This window comes from Ailuropoda melanoleuca, chromosome 3 (genome assembly GCF_002007445.2).
Source record: "Ailuropoda melanoleuca isolate Jingjing chromosome 3, ASM200744v2, whole genome shotgun sequence".
Lineage (NCBI taxonomy): Eukaryota > Metazoa > Chordata > Mammalia > Carnivora > Ursidae > Ailuropoda > Ailuropoda melanoleuca.
In genome coordinates, this window is record NC_048220.1 from 35,496,772 (window position 1) to 35,517,591 (window position 20,820).

Here is a 20,820-nt window from a genome sequence, read left to right on the forward strand (position 1 = left end):
CCTTTGTGTCTGACTTTGGCTCAGCATTGTTCATGAAATTCATGATGGTAGCTATCGCAGGTTGAATGCAGAAACAGATACAGACTCCAGATACATTCTCTTAAGCCAGACATTAAAGAGATTTGCAAAACTGTAAAACAGTGCCGCTCTTCTCATTTTGAAAATACTTACTTTTTATCAGGTGTTATTTATGTTAACATTATGGTTTTGTTATTGCTATTTTAAGAGGAGATAATATTTTTAAAATTCTCAATTTTAATATCTGTTGTGGTAAATAGCAGTCGGTATAACTACATAAACAAAATTCTTTGAAATCCTCCATCATTTTTAAGACTTGGAAAGAATTCAGAGTTCAGAAATTTGAGAGTCATTGATTCAGTGTAGTCTGATTTTTATTTTCCCTGTCAGTAATTATTTTGAGCTTATTTTCATATGCCTACTGGCCATTTGGATATTCCTCTTTGGTAAAATGCCTGTTCAGGTCTTTTTTTTTTTTTTTCCCCCAATTTACTTATTTTTTTAAATTTGTATTCTCCACCCCCTATATTTTATTTAGATATGTGGCATTTGTCAGTTGTATGTAGTTCAAATGTCTTCTACTCTTTGTCTTGCCCCTTTACTCTCTTAATGATAACTTTTGATTAACGGAAATTCTTAGTTTTAATGCATTCCAATTTATCAGACTTCATTTTTGGTTAATAATTTTATGTCCTATTTAGTAAAACATGAAAATACTTTTATCTTCTAAGGCTTTGTTGTTTCTCCTTTCATAATTAGATCTAAAATCCACATGTAATTGTTTAATGTAACAAGCATGTAGGTCAGATTGAATTCCTCTCTGGATATCTAGTCCTCCAAGTACTGTTTATTGTCACTACTTTTGACCAATGAATCCAGCCACAAAAAAAAAATTTTAAATAGTAATATGGGACAAGCAAAAGCATTAAATTTTTATTGAAGGTGCTCATGTAGATAAATGTTTAACGTTGTTTTAATTTATAATTTTTAAAAGTTTGATGTTAATAATTATGTTAATGTGATCTGTGGAATATTTTTAAAGCAAAACTTACAAGAAAATACGAAATGTCAAGAGTACTGTTCAATTTTATTAGGGTATTCTGGGCTTTAGCTAGTTTTGATTTGTTGTATTTACTTCCATGATCTGTAAACTGTAAATGGCATCTATTATATAATGGAGTAATAATTTATAGAATCACCCTTAAAGTAAGAATTGATACTGCAGAATTAATTCTAAATCATTTACTTTTTAGGAAACGTTTTGATGGTAAATTGCAGTCAGAGTCAACTAATATTGGAAAAGCCAAAAGAGATGCAGATTTTGAGGGCACAGATGAACCCATTTTTGGAAAGAAGCCTAGGGTGGAAGAATCAGTAACTGAAGATTTAAGGTAGTATTTCCATTGTTATAAGTGTTAGTAACTCTTAAGTTGGATGGTTGCATAAAGTCTGGAAAATTAATTATATGTTGCTACTTTATAAAAGTGTTGAATTAAATGAAGAAAAATATTTTTTAGTTATATTCATACAAAAATATAGAACATCTGTTTAACTTTGGAAAATGGAAGGCAATATAGAAAAGATTTCTCTTTTAATATTTTAGAATCCACTTTGAGTAAGAATCCTGAAGCCTGATTTTTTTTTTAAGAAAATACCCCCACATTTCCTTCTTTTATTAGTGTCCCAAGCAGAGGATCACTGAGAGTTGAATAAATGAAAAGAATAAAACTGACGTAATGGAAAGTGTAAGTGAGAAGGAATACTAAGAGGAATTAGATTTTTACTGTTACATGTTGCAGTAGAGTGGCTATGAATCTCAAGACTGCTATTAGTGAGGGAGGTCCATGGATATCTATGACTGAAATAGCTGATATTTCTCATCTCATCATAGAAGTTGATACCAGTTACTTGGGTTGACCTGTTTGTTACTGAGGTGATGAAGCTTCACAGCTTTGCTTCTCTCTTCTTGTATGCCGTATTTTCGCTTGGCTCTACCATGAAAAATATACTCTTTCTGTGAATTTTTTAAACCAGTTAGCTGTTTTAGCTAGGAGAAATAGCTACTGTAAATGGTGGTAGATGTGTCACTGAAATATTTCAGATGCACCGTTTTCCAAAGCTAGTGGAATAGGTTACAATATAATAATTGGCAATTTAAAATTGTTGCTTATTGTAGTAACCCTTAGGTTTTGTCCGAAATATGATTTTTCTTCAGTTTATCCACAGTCCTGTCCTTTGAGAGTGTAAACAGAAGCTAGATAAGAATTTAGGATTTTGAAGAGAATAGGGAACACTTCTATGAATTATAGCAATGTCTGTATTAAGCTAGTTTATTTTGTACTCTCTATCATGTAATAGTTTTTATAACCAGCTTCATGTTTTGAAGTAGTGACATTGCTTGGGAGGGGTGCTTTTTTCTTCTTTTTTTAAATAGTTTTTGAAACTACGCTGATAAAATTCTTTGAATAATCCACTTGGCATCTGTACTCTATTTGTTAATATAGATGTTAACTGGTCATTTTGAATTCTCAGCATAGATTTGAGTAATTGGAAAATTTTTTTTAATATTCTTAATAGCAAATTTTTTCCAATTTAGTACTATAATTTGGCAGTGTCATTTTCCTTAATAGTGCAGACTGAAGGTTTATTATCTAATCATAGAAAAATAATTTATTTTAATGTAACTTTAATAATTTTTTTCTTAAGTTTGGCAGACCTGATGCCCAGAGTCAAGGTACAGTCCGTTGAAACTATTGAAGGGTGTACACATGAGGTAAGCACAAAGAGTATATCGGAAGTTGGTGTTATTAATGGGAGCTTATTCTGGACTGTCTAGTATGATCATTACCAAGCAGTTTAGTCTTAGGGGCTTTGGAAACTAGTAGTTCCTGTGGGGTATATAGTCCAGTGGAAGGAGCTGGGGCTTTGTCTTCTAAACTGAACTCAGAACCTGACACAGCATTTTATCTAAGTCTTAGATGAATTTCTTAACCTTTTTTGACATTTAATTTTTAAATTTGGAATAATGGGATTTACCTCATGGGGTAGTTGTGAAGATTATAGAAGAAAATTAGCATAAGGGACCTAGCACAGAGTAGGTGTTGAGTACACGTTCGTTCCTATACTCAAGTCAACTGACAGATCATGTGCTTTTTCATGTCTTGCTCTGGTTACTGATATGTTGCAATTTCACTATTCACCACAAGGTGGTAGTCTCTGATAGCTTTAGTAACCCTTTAGAAGTAAGACTTTATAAAACGTTAAGGTCATAAGGGAACTGTAACACTGTTTCTTTATACTAAGCCTTCTGTCTTTACAATATACCTTACAAGTTATTATTGCAGGTAACTGGTAAGTCTTATTAAAAGTCTTTATTGAGTAAGCAGAGTAATTCCAAATTGAGAAAAATGGCTTTTGATAGACATTTAGAACCTTGTTTTTAAAATACCTGTTCTGCACTTGTTCTCATAAGTTCCTTTATGCTCCTTTAGAATAGCACTCAGCTTGGCAGTTGTAATACCCACTTAGTCATTCATTCAGTACTTATATTAGACCCTTCTCAATGCTCTGGTCTTAAAAAGATGGCGGGGATACAAAATTTGCTCTTAAGAAGTCAAAAGTTCTTTCTTTCACAATTCTCTGCAACCCCTCCTTCTGTCACTTCTCACTTTTTGCAGCTAACTTTTACCTTTTACTTCCGTTAGAGGCTTGAGGGTATCAAGTTGGAGTGTCCTCTGTTTATAACCTCCTTCACCATGCCTATCTGCACCTGTCACATCCACTCAAAGGAAAAAGCAATACTAAGGAGGCTTGTTTTGCCACTGTTCTTGGTTGTAATTTATCTTGCTTTCACAAAGACTTAGATCGTTCCATTTACCCTTGATTGTTTCTAGATTGAATCTCTTTATTTGCTCTTTCCTATCAGCATATGAATATTCAGAAGCTTCTTTTATTCTAGGTTGCTTTATAGCCACTATGTTTTTTGGGTTTTTTTGGTAGTCATTAATTGAGTATGTATCTTTTGAGTCCCAAGGACATTGTATTATTCACTGAGTATGAAGACATAAAAGAGATGTGGTCCCTAGTCAGAGTTGCTTTTGAGTGCTCTGCTAGGAAAATCCCTGCTAGACTTTCTAACTTGCCATTCATTTTAAAATATACTGCAATTAGATTTCTTCTCCATTTCTTTCAAACTGCTGTGACAAAAGTCACCAGTGACTTTTCGGTAGGTTTATTTGACTCTTGATCGTTTTGCTGGTTTTCTATTTTTCTGACTCCTTAGTGTCTCTCCTGTCGTATGTTAGTGTTACCCAGACTGTTTTCAGAAAATAAAAACAAAAACTCTTTGATTCTTGTACACGTGAAAACACAATCTGTTGTTCTTTCTTCTGTTAAATCTTACAGAAGTTAAAATCTTAATTGCTTCCCACTGATGTTCTTTGTTCATGTCATAGAAAGTACCAGGAGAGATGTGAGAGGGTCACTCAGCTCATTACATATAGCACTGTAGGTTGATCATGTTTGACGGGAATCATACCATGATCTGGGGTCTAGGCTTCAGATTTCCAGATCCAGAAATTTGAATTTGTCAGTATACCAACGGTTGTACTTTCTTGGATAGACTCACTTTGATCATATTTGTAAGAGATGGAGGTATACAAAGCATGCCATTTCCTGAAATTTAGAATAAGTGGTTGTCCAACTATCAAACTACTTGGGTATCAGAAACTACTTAGAGGTTTCTTAGAATCCTAGTAAAGTTGAATATACAATATTAAGTCAATGACTACCCAAAAAAAACAACATAGTTAATGAAAACTATTCTATCCCCTGAAAGTATTCATTCATTAGTGAAAACACTTGATAAGTTACTCTTTCTTAACGTGTGCAGGATAAAATACCAAATTCTAACTGTTGTCTCCCCTCATGATTCCATTTAGAACGTCACATTTCTTCTAACACATTCATTATACTGGGAATTATTCATTAGGTTTCATAATTTACTAAGTTTCACTTTTCTTAATTATAATGAGGGTCTACTTAGTTCTTTTTGAAATACTGCCCACATTATTATGATTATATAGTTGACCCTTGAGCAACGTGATTTTGAACTGCACAGGTCCACTTAAAAGTAGATATTTTTTGATAAACATAGTATTAAAACTGTATTTTTCTCTTCCTTAGGATTTTCTTAATTATATTCTTTTCTCTAGCTTACTTTATCGTAAGAGTGTAGTATATAGTATATATATAAACTATGCGTTAACTATGTCATCAGTAAGGCTTCTGGTTAACCGTAGGCTACTAATAGGTAAGTTTTGGGAGAATCAAAAGTTACACATGGATTTTCGGCTATGTGGAGCAGGGCGGGGGGAAGTAGTTGCCCCAAATCCTGTCTTGTTCAAGGGTCAGCTGTAATCGACTTGGAAATTTGTCCACAGTCTCTCAGTGTTTCTAAGATGGGTAATCTCATGTAATACTTGCTTATTGACATTTTGTTCTTATAAATTATTTCTAATTTTGTGTGTACTTTACTTTGCCCTTGGGGTTTTATACACTAAATGGTCTAGTTCTCGGGAATTTAGATAAATTGTGAACTGCTATCCAGATCTTAATTTTCACTGGGAGAAAATTAATTTTCTGTTTTAGGAAATAGGGAGTATCATTTTATTCTACATAGTTTTATTTCATATAGTTACATCCCTTCATGTCCATTCAGCTTTTTTGAGCTTTCATTAGTATTCCACAGCTTCCATCAGGCTGTGGAAAATACAAAGATAGCTAAGATAGGTCCTAAACCTTAATAACACAATTTCTTCAGGGAGATGAACTTAAAGGGTTTTAATTACATTACCATTAGATAAACACAAGTAGAGATATTTTTGATTATTCTAGCTTTAGCACTTGTCTTGTTCTTATTTATGAGATATAGAGAGAACGCGTGCGTGCATGAGGTGGGGGTGGAGGGGCAGAGGGAGAGAGAGAAGTAGTAGACTCCCCACTGAACAGGGAGCCTGATGAGGGACTCAATCCCAGGACCCTGGGTTCATGACCTGAGCTGAAGGCAGATACTTACCTGACTGAGCCACCCAGGTGCCCAGCACTTGTTCTTAAAGGCAGTTATTTAATTTTACAGTGTCTAAGACTGTATCAAATACTATCGCTTGTATTTTTCAAACTGTCATTAATTATGGAGTGTTAAGTGTATCAGTTCTCCAAATAGTAAGTTGGTGATTTTTTTTTTTAAACATCAGGTTGCACTTCCTGCAGATGAAGATTATTTACCACTTAAACCTCGAGTTGGAAAAGCTGCAAAGGTCTGTACATTAGACAATACAGTTTGTACAGTTTTGTGTCTGTTTTCTAAAAATCTTAAACTCTTTCAAAGGAGATTTTTATACTTTCCAGTATATATAAACCAAGGGGAAGCCACCTGAAGTCAAATATAGTGAGAACCAAATCAGTAAACAACCATGATTAAAAAAACAAGCATCATGCGATGAGATTTTTAAAGAAGAAAGTAATGATTCTCCACCTTTTTAAAGAATCAAATGAAAATTATCAACCTTTCTCTAGGAAAAAATATGTGTACATTAAGTTATACATATAGTTTGGGGAGTTTAACAAGCTTCTAATGAAACTTAAACTCTAATGCTGTATTAAATGGATTTTGAAGTTCTGATAGAACTTAAACGATTAATACAAATTTTCCAAGTGATATTTTCTTTAAATGCAGAAGGCGGAATGATGGAGTAAGCACAAACTCTTAAAAGTCTAGTAGATGTATTATTCTGCCTTGGCTGAGTGAACTTAAGTGAGGAACTTTGCTTTTCAGAGCTTCAGAATTCCCATCTGTGAAAGGAAAGAATACCTATTTTAGGGGTTGTGAACATTAATAATAGTAATACATGGAAAATGTGTTGCACAGTGCCTACCACAAAACAGGTTGTTGATAAATGGTAATGTTACTATATTGTAATTAATATAATTTGTATATTAGCAAAGTAATTGAAAAAATAGAGAGTAGAATTAACTTCTTTGCTGTTTAATTAAAGGTGTTTTTTTACTCTTCCTAATTTTCTCTATTGGGTGGCATATTTCCTAAATAGAATCATAAAGAAATGCTCCCAGAATGCTTTTGGGGGGTAGCATCTCTTGATTTTAAGTGTGCTCTGATATTAGATAATTTTCATGCAGATATTATGATTTTCTTTTTATAGGAATACCCATTCATTCTTGATGCTTTTCAAAGAGAAGCCATTCAATGTGTTGATAATAATCAGTCCGTTTTAGTATCTGCACATACATCAGCAGGAAAAACTGTATGCGCTGAGTGAGTAGCTTTTCTATTTAAAGGAGATTTTAGGTCTGTTAATATTTTCTTTATATATGTAGGTGTTCCTGTGTTTTATAATCTTACATCCTCTTGTTGGATTGACCCCTTTATTATTATGTAATACTGTTATCTTTTATTGTAGTCTTTGTTTTAAAGTCTGTTTTGTTTCATGGAAGTATAGTTTCCGCTGCTTTCTTTTGGTTTCCATTTGCATGGAATATTCTTTTCCATTCCTTCACTTTCTGTCTGTGTGTGTCCTTACCATCTGAAGTGAGTCTCTTTAGGTAGCATATAGCTGAGTGTGTTTTTTAATCCATTCAGCCACTCTCTTTATTGGAGAATTTAGTCTGCATTTAAAGTAATTACTAATAGATATGTGCCTATTGCCATTTTGTTAATTGTTTTCTGGATGTCGTGCTTCTCTCTTCTATTCTTTCCTTGTTCTCTGTGTGCTTTTTAAATGAAATTTTAAAATACCTTCGTTTCTTATTTCACCTTTAGTTCTTCTGTTTGAGTTCTGTAAGTAAAGATGCTTTTCCTTCTCTCTTTTTATTTTAAATACTTTCAGTGTCTTTCCTTGCTGAACTGGTTAGGACTTCCAGTACAATGTTGAACAGAAGTGATGAAAAGAGGACATCTTTGCCTTGTTACTGATATTAAGTCTTCCATCAGCATGCTGTTACCTGTAGTTGTTTCATAGGTGCCTTTTTTAAAATTTTTTTTTAAGATTGTATTTATTTGACAGAGAGAGACACAGTGAGAGAGGGAACACAAGCAGAGGGAGTGGGAGAGGGAGAAGCAGGCTTTCTGCTGAGCAGGGAGCCCGATGCGGGGCTCAATCCCAGGACCCTGGGATCATGACCTGGGCCAAAGGCAGACACTTGACGACTGAGCCACCCAGGCGCCCCTCACAGGTGCTTTTTATCAAATTGAGGATGTTCCCCTCTATTCCAAGTTTGCGTGTGCGTGCATGCGCGCATGCATACAGAATATTTAGCTACTTTGTCAAATGCATTTTTTCCCATTACTATGATGAAGACATTAATTTTCAAATAATAAACCATCCTGAGATAAACCCTGCAAGGTTGTGATATATATAACCCTACTAATAAACGGCAATATTGTGATTTATAAGAAATATTTATTTGGTCATAGGAATGAGCAAATATGTATTTCATGTATTTATTTGGTCTTCGTTCCTGGTTCCTGAGTCACTGTTCCTAAAACCCTTGGAATTTCATGTGACAAGAGCAATAAAGGTGTCTTTTGTTAGGTTAATGATGTCATTTTTGGATGGGGGGCTGGTAGCCATGAGAACCACCTGTGTGACTAGAGGGTTGGAACTTTTAGTTCCACCCACTGTCTTGCCTGACCTCCAGGAAGGTTAGATGGAAGAGGCCTGGGGGTTGAGTCAGCCAATGGCCAATGACTTAGACATGACTTTGTAGTGAAGTTTCCATAAAAACCCAAAAAGAAGCTTCCAGGTTGGTGAACATGTGCAGATGTTCCTGGAACAGATGTTCCAGAAGACTGTGCACCTGGATAGGAAGGGCATAGGAGCTCTTCGTCCTTTCCCCATATATTTCTTCATCTGATTATTGATTTATATCCTTTAATATACTGATAAATGTAAGTAAGTGTTTCCTGAGTTCTGTGAGCTGCTCTAGCAATTTGATCTATACCAAGGAGGAAGCTGTTGGAACCTTCAACCTGAAGCCAGTTGGTCAAAAGCACAGGTAACTGGCTTAGGGCTTGCTATTGGCTTCTGAAGTGGGGGTTGGAGAGCAGTCTTTGAGTTTAATCTTTGAGCCCTTAAACTGTGTAATCTGATGCTATCTCGGGGGAGAATTGGAATTTAAGTGGATTCTCAAGATACTTTGCTAGTAAGAATTGCTTGGTGTTGTGAGTGGGGAAGTCCCCCCACGTTTCAGTGGGATCTGGGAACTCCAAAGAAGTTCCTGTTGGTAGATACATTATTGGATTAGATTTTCTAAAAATGTGTTAAGAATTTCTGCATCCATGTTAATGAAAGATACTGGTCTCTCATTTTATTATAATGTCTTTTTCTGGTTTTGGCATCAGTGTAATGTTCTCTATTTTTTTTACTGAGTAGTTTGCTAGAGGTCTTATCAGTCATACTGGTCTTCTCAAAGAACAAATTTTTGGTTTCGTTGATTTTTCTCTGTTTTCTTATTTTCTGTTTTATGATTTAGATTCAGATTTGGGGCATTCATCTGCTCTCCTTTTTCTAGTATTTTAGGGAGGAAAGGTAAAGTCATTGATTTGAGACCTTTCTTTTACTAATACAGGCATTTAGTGGTATAAAGTTTTGTTTCGTATTGCTGTAGTAATATTAAATTTTGTGTAATATTGCACCACAGATTTTGTTGTTTGATTTGGTATATTTGGGAAATGCTTTTGATATGTTTTCAAAATAATTTGATACGTTTTGATGTGTTATTTGATCCAGATTGCTGTATGGCATCATTTTTCTTCTTCCTGAAGAAATTCCTTTACAGTTTATGGTAGTAAAAGTCTCCTGATGAAAAATTCTTTCAACTTTTGCATGTCTAAAATACCTTTTACTTTGTCTTCATTTTTGAAAAATATTTGCATTTAATATAGAATTCGAATTCTTTTAAAAGTACCTTTTGACTTGTATACTTTATGACAGGAAATCTCATTATCCTTACCTTATTCCTCTCTAGATAATGTATCTTTCTTGGCTACTTTAAGATTTTGTCTTTATCAGTGGTGTTAAGCAGTTTGTTTATGATGAGGCTTGGTGTCATTTTTTTCGTGTTTCTTGTGCTTTGGGTTTGTTTTTCGTTGCTCCCTGTAGCTCCTCTTCTTTGAGGACTCTAATTAGAATTATATTAGGCCTCTTAAAAGTTGTCTCATGGGGCACCTGGGTGGCACAGGGGGCACCTGGGTGGCACAGCGGTTAAGCGCCTGCCTTCGGCTCAGGGCGTGATCCCGGCGTTATGGGATCGACCCATATCAGGCTCTTCTGCTGTGAGCCTGCTTCTTCCTCTCCCACTCCCCCTGCTTGTGTTCCCTCTCTCGCTAGCTGTCTCTATCTCTGTTAAATAAATAAATAAAAATCTTTAAAAAAAAAAAAAAGTTGTCTCATGATTTGCTGATCTTATGTTCCATTTTTGTGTGTTTCATTTTGGGCCTTTTCTAATGCTATATCTTCCATTTCATTAGTCTTCTGCATTGTCTAATATGTCATTAATCCCATTTATTGCATTTTCATCTTATACTATAGTTTTCCTTGCTAGAAGTTACTTGTGTGTGTGTTTATTTCTCATGTCTCTTTTTACTACTTAACTTTTTTCTAGCTTCTTTTTTTTTTTTAAGATTTTATTTATTTGAGAGAGAGCATGCACGAGTGTGGGGGAGGGAGAAGGAGAAGCAGGCTTCTGTTGACCAAGGAGCCCGACGTGGGGCTTGATCCCAGGATCGTGGGGCTTGATCCCAGGATCCTGGGATCATGACCTGAGCCAAAGGCAGACGCTTAACCGCCTGATCCACCCAGGCATCCCTCTTCTGGCTTCTTGAACATACAGAATATTGTTACAAACTGTTGAAATGTCCTTGTTGCTGCTTTTTTCTTCTGTGTTACTTCTTCATCTGTTTTGATTGATTTTTCCCTTCATTATAGGTCAATATTTTCCTGCTTCTTTGCATGTTGCTTTGATGGGATGTTTGGCTGTTTTTAATTTCATCACTGTTTTGAAGCAGTTTGATTGTGATGTGACTTTACATAGTTCTTCTCTGGCTTCTTATGCTTGAGTTTGTTGGGCTTCTCAGATTTGTATGTTTATTATAGTTTTCATCACATTTGGGATAATTTCAGCTATTTTTATTTCAAACATTCCCCTTCCTCCTAGTTCCTTGGGGGACTTCACTTAAACTTCTATCATACCACTTTAGGTTGTCTCACAGTCCACATATACTCTGTTTCTTATTGTTTTTTGGAGTTGATTCTTTTTTGCTTTGGACAGCTTTTCTTGATAGGTCATCCAGTTTATTCATCTTTCTTCTGCAGTGTCTAATCTGATTTTATTTTTATGCATTGTATTTCAAATCAGACATTGCATTTTTCATCTCTAAAAGTTTGATTTGGGTCTTTTAATGTTTCCCAGAGTTTAATGTTTTCCTGCTGCTTTGAAGACTTTCTATTTGTCTTTGTTATTCAGAGTTTGACAGTGTTTCTAGGTGTGATTCTTTTTTTACTTTTTCCTGCTTTGGTTCATTGTGCTTATGGGATCTGTAGATTAATATTTTTTAAAAGAAATTTAGGAAGTTTTCATTGTAATTTTTTCAAATACTTTTTTCTTTTTTCTTACTTTGGAACTTTCACTGGGACACTTGAGGTTCTCTTTTTTTGTCTTCTATTTCTTTCTTTCTTTAGATTTGATCATTTTTGTTGATCTATCTTCATATTTACTGATACTGTTCTGTCATCTCATATCTGCTCTTGAGCCCATCTAGTGAATTCTTGATTTCAGTTATACTTTTCATCTGTAGTGTTTTTATTTATTTATATTATAGTTTCAGCTTCTCTGTTGCAATGGCCTGTTTGTTGAATAATGACTCTCTCTTGAATTCCTAGAATATGGCTTCCTTCCATTTCTTGGACATGTTTCTAATTGCTGCATTTAAGTCTTTGTCTACTAAGTCCAACATCTGGACCCACTAAGAATTATTTTCTCATGACTGCTTTTTTCCCTAAGTATGGATCATACTTTCCTGTTTCTTTTTTATCTTTTAATTTTTTATTCAAAAGTGAATAGTTTAGATAATATATTGTAGCCTCTCTATATCTTTTTCAATCTATCTCCTAAACTTTGTATTTGATGATATTTGGATGCTTTTAATTATTTGTTTATTTCACTCTTTGGAGAATATGGTTATATGGCTGTGATGAATATTATTTTTATTTCACCAAATAGGTTATAAGCCTGTTGTGGGCCAGAATTATATTTTAAACAAGGAGACTCTACCACAGTGCTAACCTTAGTTATCATTTCATGGTCTTTATTTAAATACTTCAATAGAATTTTCTTTAAAAAAAATAAAACTACTGTATTGCATTTTGTTAATAGCTGTGAAAGAACTTTTCCAAAATCAGAACCCATCATAATTCCCAGGCAAGGAGTGATTTGATAATTATTACATGTGGGGAAAGCATACATAAGGATGAACTTATTTTTGAAACTCAGAGGAACACAGCTTCATTTTCCAGTGTTCGCTGTTTATGTATGTATAAACTGACAGGCAGAGGCTGTCAACTTTTGGAGGCCCATTTATAGAACCAAAAGTGTTTTACTTTCCAAGAAATAGCGTGACTATTAGTTATCTATTGGTATTAGCAATTAAGTTACATTAATTCCAATAGACCACAATTAAATATTCTTGTTTATTTAGACCACTACACTTCATATTTATTATAACAATTATTACTTTAATAATTTGTCAGTAGTAAATAGAACAAGATATTAATGTTCTGCCAGTTCCATTTAAGATAAGTAATTACGGAAAGTTGGAACATAATTTATATATTAATAGAATTTTTAAAATTACGTACTTTAAAGAAAGGGTTTTGAATGCTTTATTCTTATTTGCTTTCATATTTATAGGTATGCCATTGCATTGGCTTTAAGGGAAAAACAGCGCGTAATATTTACCAGTCCAATTAAGGCTCTGAGTAACCAGAAATACCGGGAAATGTATGAAGAATTTCAAGATGTTGGCTTGATGACTGGAGATGTCACTATTAATCCTACAGCGTCTTGTCTTGTTATGACCACAGAGGTACTTTATATGGTCTCAGCTAATTTTTCCCTTTTAATTTTAATTTAATTAATGTATCTATTCGATTAGAATGTATAATGCTTTATCAGTTGCTCTGTATAGATAAAATGTAATATTTTATTTAACGAGTAAATTTATTAGAAAGGGAGAAGTTCTTCTTAAAAGGGTTTAGTAATTATATAAATTTAGTTGTAAATTATTAATTCTGTTACTTGTCATATAACGTAGATAGAATCTTTTTTTCCCACCAAATATTTTTGAAGGCTTATTGTCAGTGACATGTAAATACATTGATGGTTTTGCATCCAGTTTCATACATGTAGTGGCTTTTCCTTCCGTTCGATTTTTTATGTTTGCATTTTAGCATTGATACAAATACATAAATAACTTTCTTTAAAATGTCCAGTTAAACTTTTTCCCATAGTCGTAGTTAAGTTTTACTTAAAACTTGGATATCTTATGTTTTGAACACATTTAACTGTCTTGGCTATACCAAGTACTTTTATAAATTCTTGAATTATAACCCTGTGTTTTACAAAGACATGGTACTATAGAGAGGATAAATTAACTTCTGCCCTGCAGAGCCAGCCAAAAGCATTGCTCACTTTTCATTTTGGTGCCCAGCGTGAGTTTCCGTTCCCAAAACTGTTTTCCATGTGTGGAAGATTTTCTTCAACTCAAAAATCAGAGTACTGGCTGCCAGAGAGTATCCATGTTGTGAGATGCAGTAGAAAAAAATCAGTAAACAGTATAAGGTATCATATGTTGAATAGAAGATAATTTTAAGTTATTCTCATATCCTGGATAGTGTGGATCTTGTGATGAATTTATATATACAATGAAGTGGCTTCACACTTAAGATATAAGATATATGCAGATAGGGGTGATAATAATTCTTTCCATGAATTGTACCTGATAACTAACTGTTGAGAAGTCATTTATTTTGGTTTTATGAGAGAAGGAATATTACTTGATTTATGAAATAGATTTAAGAGAAGTAACCTAAATTATTTTAATGTTTCCATTAAAGCATTTCCAAAATTCCTCGTTAGAAAAAAGAACTTCTGTTGTGTCAAATTTTTGCTAAATTGTTTATATTTTTTTAGATTTTGAGAAGCATGCTGTACAGAGGTTCTGAAGTTATGCGAGAAGTAGCATGGGTCATATTTGATGAAATTCATTACATGAGAGATTCAGGTATGTTCTGTGTTGTTGAGATGTGTGCCACATATTTTCCTTAAGAAGGGCATTAGGAATTTTGAGCAAGTAGTTGCTAAATTTTGCTTTCACTATTCGTGTAGCTAGAGTTCTAGTAAACTGAATTGTGGGAAACGTGATGTAGTATTTCTGATGGGATCTCATTTAACTGCAGCTTCTTAAATAGTAACTCTGGATGAGAAAATGCAAATTCATACAAAACAATTGGTACTAAAACTAGTTTGCTTTTATTTTTTATTATTTTTTGAAGATTTTATAATTTCTTTGGAAGAGAGAGAGGGGATGAGCAAGCAGGGTAGAGGGACAGAGGGAGAGGAAAAAGCAGGCTCCCCACTGATCAGGGACCCTGACGCTGGGCCCAAGGCAGATGGTTAACCAACTGAGCCACCCAGGTGCTCTAAAGCTAGTTTACTTTTAATAGAGAATGCTCCAAAATAAGTGTTAAAGAAATTTTTAAAGTTCTTAGCCTAAAGTTAACTTACTTGATTTTTATTAGCATTTTAGTTTTTAAAAACTAAGAAATGCATGTTATAGTAAAAAAAGAACATGAAATAGGGATTATGAAATAGAAATGAGAAAAAAATATCATTTTACTTGAACTATTACACTGCTGTAAGCAAAAGTAAGTATACTTGGAATTTTGAGTGGAACTGGGAGGGCTGATGTTAATATTTAAAAGTTAAATGTTTAACATGTACACTCAAAACTCAGTTTTTATTTAAACTAAAGCACTGAGTTAACCTGTATTTATAGTGAAAGTAATAATAATTTATGAAATCATTTATGCTTTGAACATTTCACCCCTTTTGAATTCCTAAAATTAAGTTCAGACCAGAGCTGTTTTGGTTTTAAAATAAGGAATCCTGTATTGACTTTTTATTTTAGGTGGAAACTCTCAAATTGATTTTTCTAGTTTTTTTTCCATTTAAATAAAAACTGACATAGTTTTGCTGCTCATCATATCTTTCATGTCTAGAGATCATGAGGGTAATTTGGATGAAAGATGCTACATGGTAGAGTAGTGATGTGTCTTTAAAATTTGTTGCTGTAACTTTTTTTTTTTTAAGATTATTTATTTGAGAGAGAGCGAGCATGAGCATGGGGAAGGGGAGAGGCAGAGAGACAAGCATTCCCACTGAGCAGGGAGCCTGATGTGGGGCTCAGATCCCAGGACCCTGGAATCATGACCTGAGCTGAAGCAGACACTTAACCAACTGAGCCACCCAGGCACCCCTGCTGTAACTTTTCTACAAGCCATTAAGTTTTTGTTTCTCAAAGTGAGATGGAAATACTATTTACATTGTCATGGGACTCTTGTTATGCTGTGTGAGACGTTTTCAGTCTGGAGCTGCTCTTGGCAGGCTATTGTTTCAGAGTACATTGCAGTTTTAGTGGTTTAGTCTACTAACTTTCTATTGGATAAATTCATGGTAAGAACTAAAGTAGTTTTTATTAAGGGTCTATGGCTAAAAATATCTTTGTGTACAGTGATCTGCATTTCTAATTATTGAGCTTGAGAGAAAATAATTTGATTATTTGTTAATAAAGTGACCCTGAATTCCAAGGTGTGTGTGTATATATATATCTATATATTTCCCCCCCCAGAGCGTGGTGTTGTATGGGAAGAAACTATTATTTTGCTTCCTGACAATGTCCACTATGTGTTTCTTTCGGCTACTATTCCAAATGCCCGACAGTTTGCTGAATGGATTTGCCATTTACATAAGCAGGTATTTTCTTTCTTTTTGATGTCTTCAATATTTAAAATATTGTAAGTTGGCTTTACTATCTTTTATACTTTGTTCTTGATGCTACGTAGAATTAAGAAGACATTTTAATGTGAGATTATTTCTCACATCAAGCGCAAGCTTATCAAAATCACCTGATTAGCTTTTTACAGGCGTGTATTTCTTAAGTGCCGTCTTAAACCCAATATATCAACATCTCTGGGAGTAGGGGCTTGTAAGACCTAACTTTTAAAAGCTCCTGAATTGATCCTGATGATTTGCCAGGTTTGGAAACTACTGCGTTTCCTTGTTGAGTGAGGCCTTATAGTAGAGAATTTCCTCTAAGACCTCAGGACGTCAGGGTGCTGTACATCTCTTGAGCGTGTGATTTGACTCTTCTTATTTGTGAACACCGTCAGCCTTTTGACTGTGTTTCTCTTTTATTTTTGTAGTCCGACTTTAGCAGCAGCATAGGATAACAAGCATTTGTTCATTTGTACTAAACGTATTCTTGGTTTTATTTTCCTACCCTTTATACCAGTATTCTTAGAAACCGTTATCTGTTTATAAGCTCTCTGCTGGCATTTTTGTAACATCTGTGTTGCTTCTGTAGGATAGAAACCTGTTGGATCTTCTGGAGGAGCTAGATCAACCTGCTGATTTAGTAAAGCTTTGAAAACCCTCTGTGGGACAAAAAAAATCCCATTTTACCTCAGGGAGCATTCTGTGTCACAATACTACCGCTGTGTAGGAACAGGCATCTTTAATTTTGACATCACAGGTCTAGAGTATGAATCCAAGATCATTATTGAAACTCACATCATGTTTTTGGCCCTGAGTAGGGAATTGATATAATTGAATAGATGGTAGTATAATTTGATAGACCTATTTTTTCCATGTTTTTCTCTTGCCCGGTTTTTAAAATTTTTTAAGTTTTTTTTTTTTTTGAAATGTTGAATCCAAAAGTTTATTTCCCCGGGGTCTTTTAGGTAGGTTAAATACACAGTATTATTTTGAAGAAATAAAATTATGTGTTTAATTGTTTTTCTTATTCTTTTTTTTTTTTAACAGCCTTGTCATGTAATTTACACAGATTATCGACCTACTCCGTTGCAACACTACATTTTTCCAGCAGGGGGAGATGGCCTGCACCTTGTGGTTGATGAAAATGTAAGGGAGTAATTGTGATTCTTACCTATAATGTCGTCCTTGGTTGTTCATACCTATTTTTCCTTAAACTGAAGTAGAATGGTAGAACTCCATTTTTTTTTTCTTAAGTAGTTTTATGGTCCAAAATTGTTGGGTTTGTGTGTATTTTTATTTCAAAAAATATATTTAAGACTTGTGTTTCTTATGCATAAATTAAGATTTTTCTTCTTTCCCAGTTTTTTTTTCTTCCTTCTTCTTTCCCAGTGTTTTAAAATTCCTTAAGAATAGGGACTTAGGACGTGTTTCAGATATCTTCTGTTTTGCTTTTCCCAGTTTTAATATCTCTACCTTAATTACCTATTATACACAACATTTTTTAACTCTTTCAGTGACCTTTGTAATAATTATTACATTATTTTTATTTTGAGGAAATTTTGAGGTATGAAAAATGTTTGGATTGTGGTTAAATATTGGCGAGGTTACATAGAAAAGTATTTGATTCCAGGGTGACTTCAGAGAAGATAATTTTAATACTGCAATGCAAGTACTTCGAGATGCTGGTGATTTGGCAAAAGGAGATCAGAAGGGGCGGAAAGGAGGAACAAAAGGTAATGTGTAACTTTGTTCACTTTTTTCCCCTCAGAAAGCTATGTAAAGATCTAGATAGTATGTGATAAAATTAGATAAAAAGATTCGTCTCTTTTTCGTAATATGACATTGAGATATAATTCACATACTATACAATTTATCCATTATACAATTTAACAGTTATTACTATATTAACAGAATTACGCAACCATCCCCACAATTTCTTTTATTGAGATATAATTCATATGCCACAAAAATTACCATTTTTAAGTGTTTAATTCAGGGTATCTTAGTGTATTCACAAACTTGTGTAACTACTATCTAATTCCAGAACATTTGCATCAACTTAAAAAGAAATCCTTTACCCATTAGCAGTTATTCTTCGTTTCTCCTAATCTCTTCCCCTGCCCCACAGCCTTACACAATCACTAATCTGTCTTCTGTTCTGTTTTCCTTTTCTGAATGCTTCGCATAAATGGAATCATAATTTGTGTGGTCTTTTGCAACTGGCTTCTTCACTTAGTGTGTTTTCAAGGTTCATCCATGTTACGGCCTGTGTCAGTACATAATTCCTTTTACGATCAAACAACATTCTATTAAATGAGTACCACATTTTATTTATCCATTCATCAGTTGTTGAACATTTGGGTTATATCTCTTTGTTAATTGTGAATAATGCTGTTGTAAATATTTGTATTCTGCCAGTTTTTATGTAAATGTATGTTTTCTTTTCTCATTGAGTGTATACCTAGCATTGGAATTGCTGAGTCATGGTATTTCTATGTTTAACCTTTTGAATAGTGGCCAGATTATTTTCCAAAGTGCCAGCTCCATTTTACATTCCCATCAGAAGGGTATGAAGTTTCCATTTCCTCCACATTCTTGCCAGTGCTCACTGTAATCTGTCCCTTCTAATTTAGTCATCCTAGTGGTATGACCTGGTATCTCAATGTGGTTTTGATTTACATTTTTCTCATGGCTAATGATGTATCTTTTGATGTGCTTGTTGGCCATTTATGTATCTTACTTGGAGAAATACTTATTCAAATCTTTTCCCCATTTAAAGATGAAATTGTCTTTTTTTATTGTTGTTAAGTTGTAAGAATTCTTTATATACTCTGAATAGATGCTTACCTAGTTTTTCCCATTCTGTGGGTAAAGGTTGTCTTTCCAATTTATTATTGCTGTCTATTGAGGTATCAGAGTTTTTAATTTTGATGAAATCCAGTTTATCTGGTGTTTTTTTTCCTTTTGTTGCTGTACTTTTGGTATACCTAAGAATGCTTTGCCTAATAATAAATCACGGAGATTTATTCCTCTATAGTTTTTAAGAGTTTTATAGTTAAAGACTTTATATTTAGGTCTATAATTCCTTTTGAGTTAATTTTTGGGTATGTTTTATGTATTCTTTTTGCAGGACCATCAAATGTGTTCAAGATTGTGAAGATGATTATGGAAAGAAATTTTCAACCTGTAATTATTTTCAGTTTCAGTAAGAAGGATTGTGAAGCCTATGCACTTCAAATGACCAAATTAGATTTTAACACAGGTACTATATAATTTCAGTATAGTTTTCATGTTATGTGAAAATCAATATAAATCTATTTCTACTAAGAAGATTAATTTGTTGTGATTAATCCATTATGTAGTGCTAGGATATGCAGTTCATTTTACAGTCATAGTAATGTACTCATTACATTTGTAAAAATTTTAAGACCTTGTTTTATCATTTTCTTCTTTTCCTTTTGTTTTATTGGAAGGTATAAGTACATTGCTTTTTGTAAAATCCTAAGATCCCTACTGAAAAATACTAGGATTATACCCTCCTGTACTTTATTGCCATAAGCTCCTTTGTTACTGTGGCTCTCTTTGTGACAACTTAAGGCTAGGTTACTTGGTCAGATCACTTTCTGTATAGAAAGTACTATGCTTCATTCTTCTAAAAATCCAAACCAGGAAGACCTGCCCTTTACCTAATTGTGGTATAACCTTTTAAATAAAGTAAGATAACTTGTATTAAATTAATAATTTTTCCACATATTATCTGTGAATGTAACTCACTTAAAGTCACACAGCTAGAAAGTAGCATAGCCTATCCAAAAACTCAGCATACTTTATACCAGCCCATTTATTATTCAGTTTATCCTTTTACATATGTAATCCTGTATAATGAGAAGTAAATAATATCCTCAGTCATCCAGAATCAAATGTCAGTTCGTAGTGCTTTCATTATCAAGGCACAGAATTAACCCATGCGTTTTAGAGCTGCTTTTTACTTACCCAGGGCAAAGTAAAAACAGATATCCCACGTAAACTCCTAAAGTTAGTAATGTTTTATTTTTTGAGTGAATTGCTCTGCTTAGACATGTTTCCTTATAACTACCAGTACTGCATTTGCTTAATGTTGCAAGGTCGTATGTTGATTAACTGAACAAATATTTATTGACTACATATTATTTAATAGATACTGTACAAGAAAGCAGTATAATAGTTAAGAGCATAGGCTTTGACATTGCTCCTCTAACGGTTAATAGCAGCCTTCATTATTTGCTGTAAACCTTAAACCTTACTTTCCTCAATAATGTATAAAAATTATCCCTGGGATCTGTAATTGTTAGACTTAATTATTAGATGTACAGCACGTAGTGTAGTTTTTGTTTATTTTATAAAATAGTACTTTTACTCACGGATGAATTTTCTGTTAGATATGTTTTGAAATGCAGTGAATTTTGTTAAATAATTTTTATCTACTTTGCCTTCTTTTTTTTTTTTATTATTATTATATTATGTTAGTCACCATACAGTACATCCCCAGTTTTTGATGTAAAGTTCCAGGATTCATTACTTGCGTATAACACCCAGTGCACCATGCAATATGTGCCCTCCTTACTACCCATCACTGGCCTATCCCATTTCCCCACCCCCCTCCCCTCTGAAGCCCTCAGTTTGTTTCCCAGAGTC

At 33.8% G+C, this 20,820-nt stretch overlaps 1 protein-coding gene across 4 annotated transcripts in view; it reads left to right on the plus strand.

Moving 5' to 3' along the window:
* MTREX (Mtr4 exosome RNA helicase) overlaps positions 1–20,820 on the plus strand; it is a 94,723-nt gene that overhangs the window by 5,383 nt on the left and 68,520 nt on the right. For all 4 annotated transcript variants that reach the window (XR_004624068.1, XM_002928073.4, XM_034656238.1 and 1 more), the window contains 10 exons: positions 1,272–1,409; positions 2,725–2,791; positions 6,273–6,335; positions 7,239–7,351; positions 13,003–13,177; positions 14,284–14,374; positions 16,001–16,125; positions 17,194–17,292; positions 17,777–17,879; positions 19,277–19,408. Coding sequence is in view for 3 of the 4 variants with exons in the window: in XM_002928073.4 (XP_002928119.1) it covers positions 1,272–1,409; positions 2,725–2,791; positions 6,273–6,335; positions 7,239–7,351; positions 13,003–13,177; positions 14,284–14,374; positions 16,001–16,125; positions 17,194–17,292; positions 17,777–17,879; positions 19,277–19,408 (1,106 nt within the window). In the remaining variant the exon portion in view is untranslated. The remainder of the gene's footprint in view (positions 1–1,271; positions 1,410–2,724; positions 2,792–6,272; positions 6,336–7,238; positions 7,352–13,002; positions 13,178–14,283; positions 14,375–16,000; positions 16,126–17,193; positions 17,293–17,776; positions 17,880–19,276; positions 19,409–20,820) is intronic.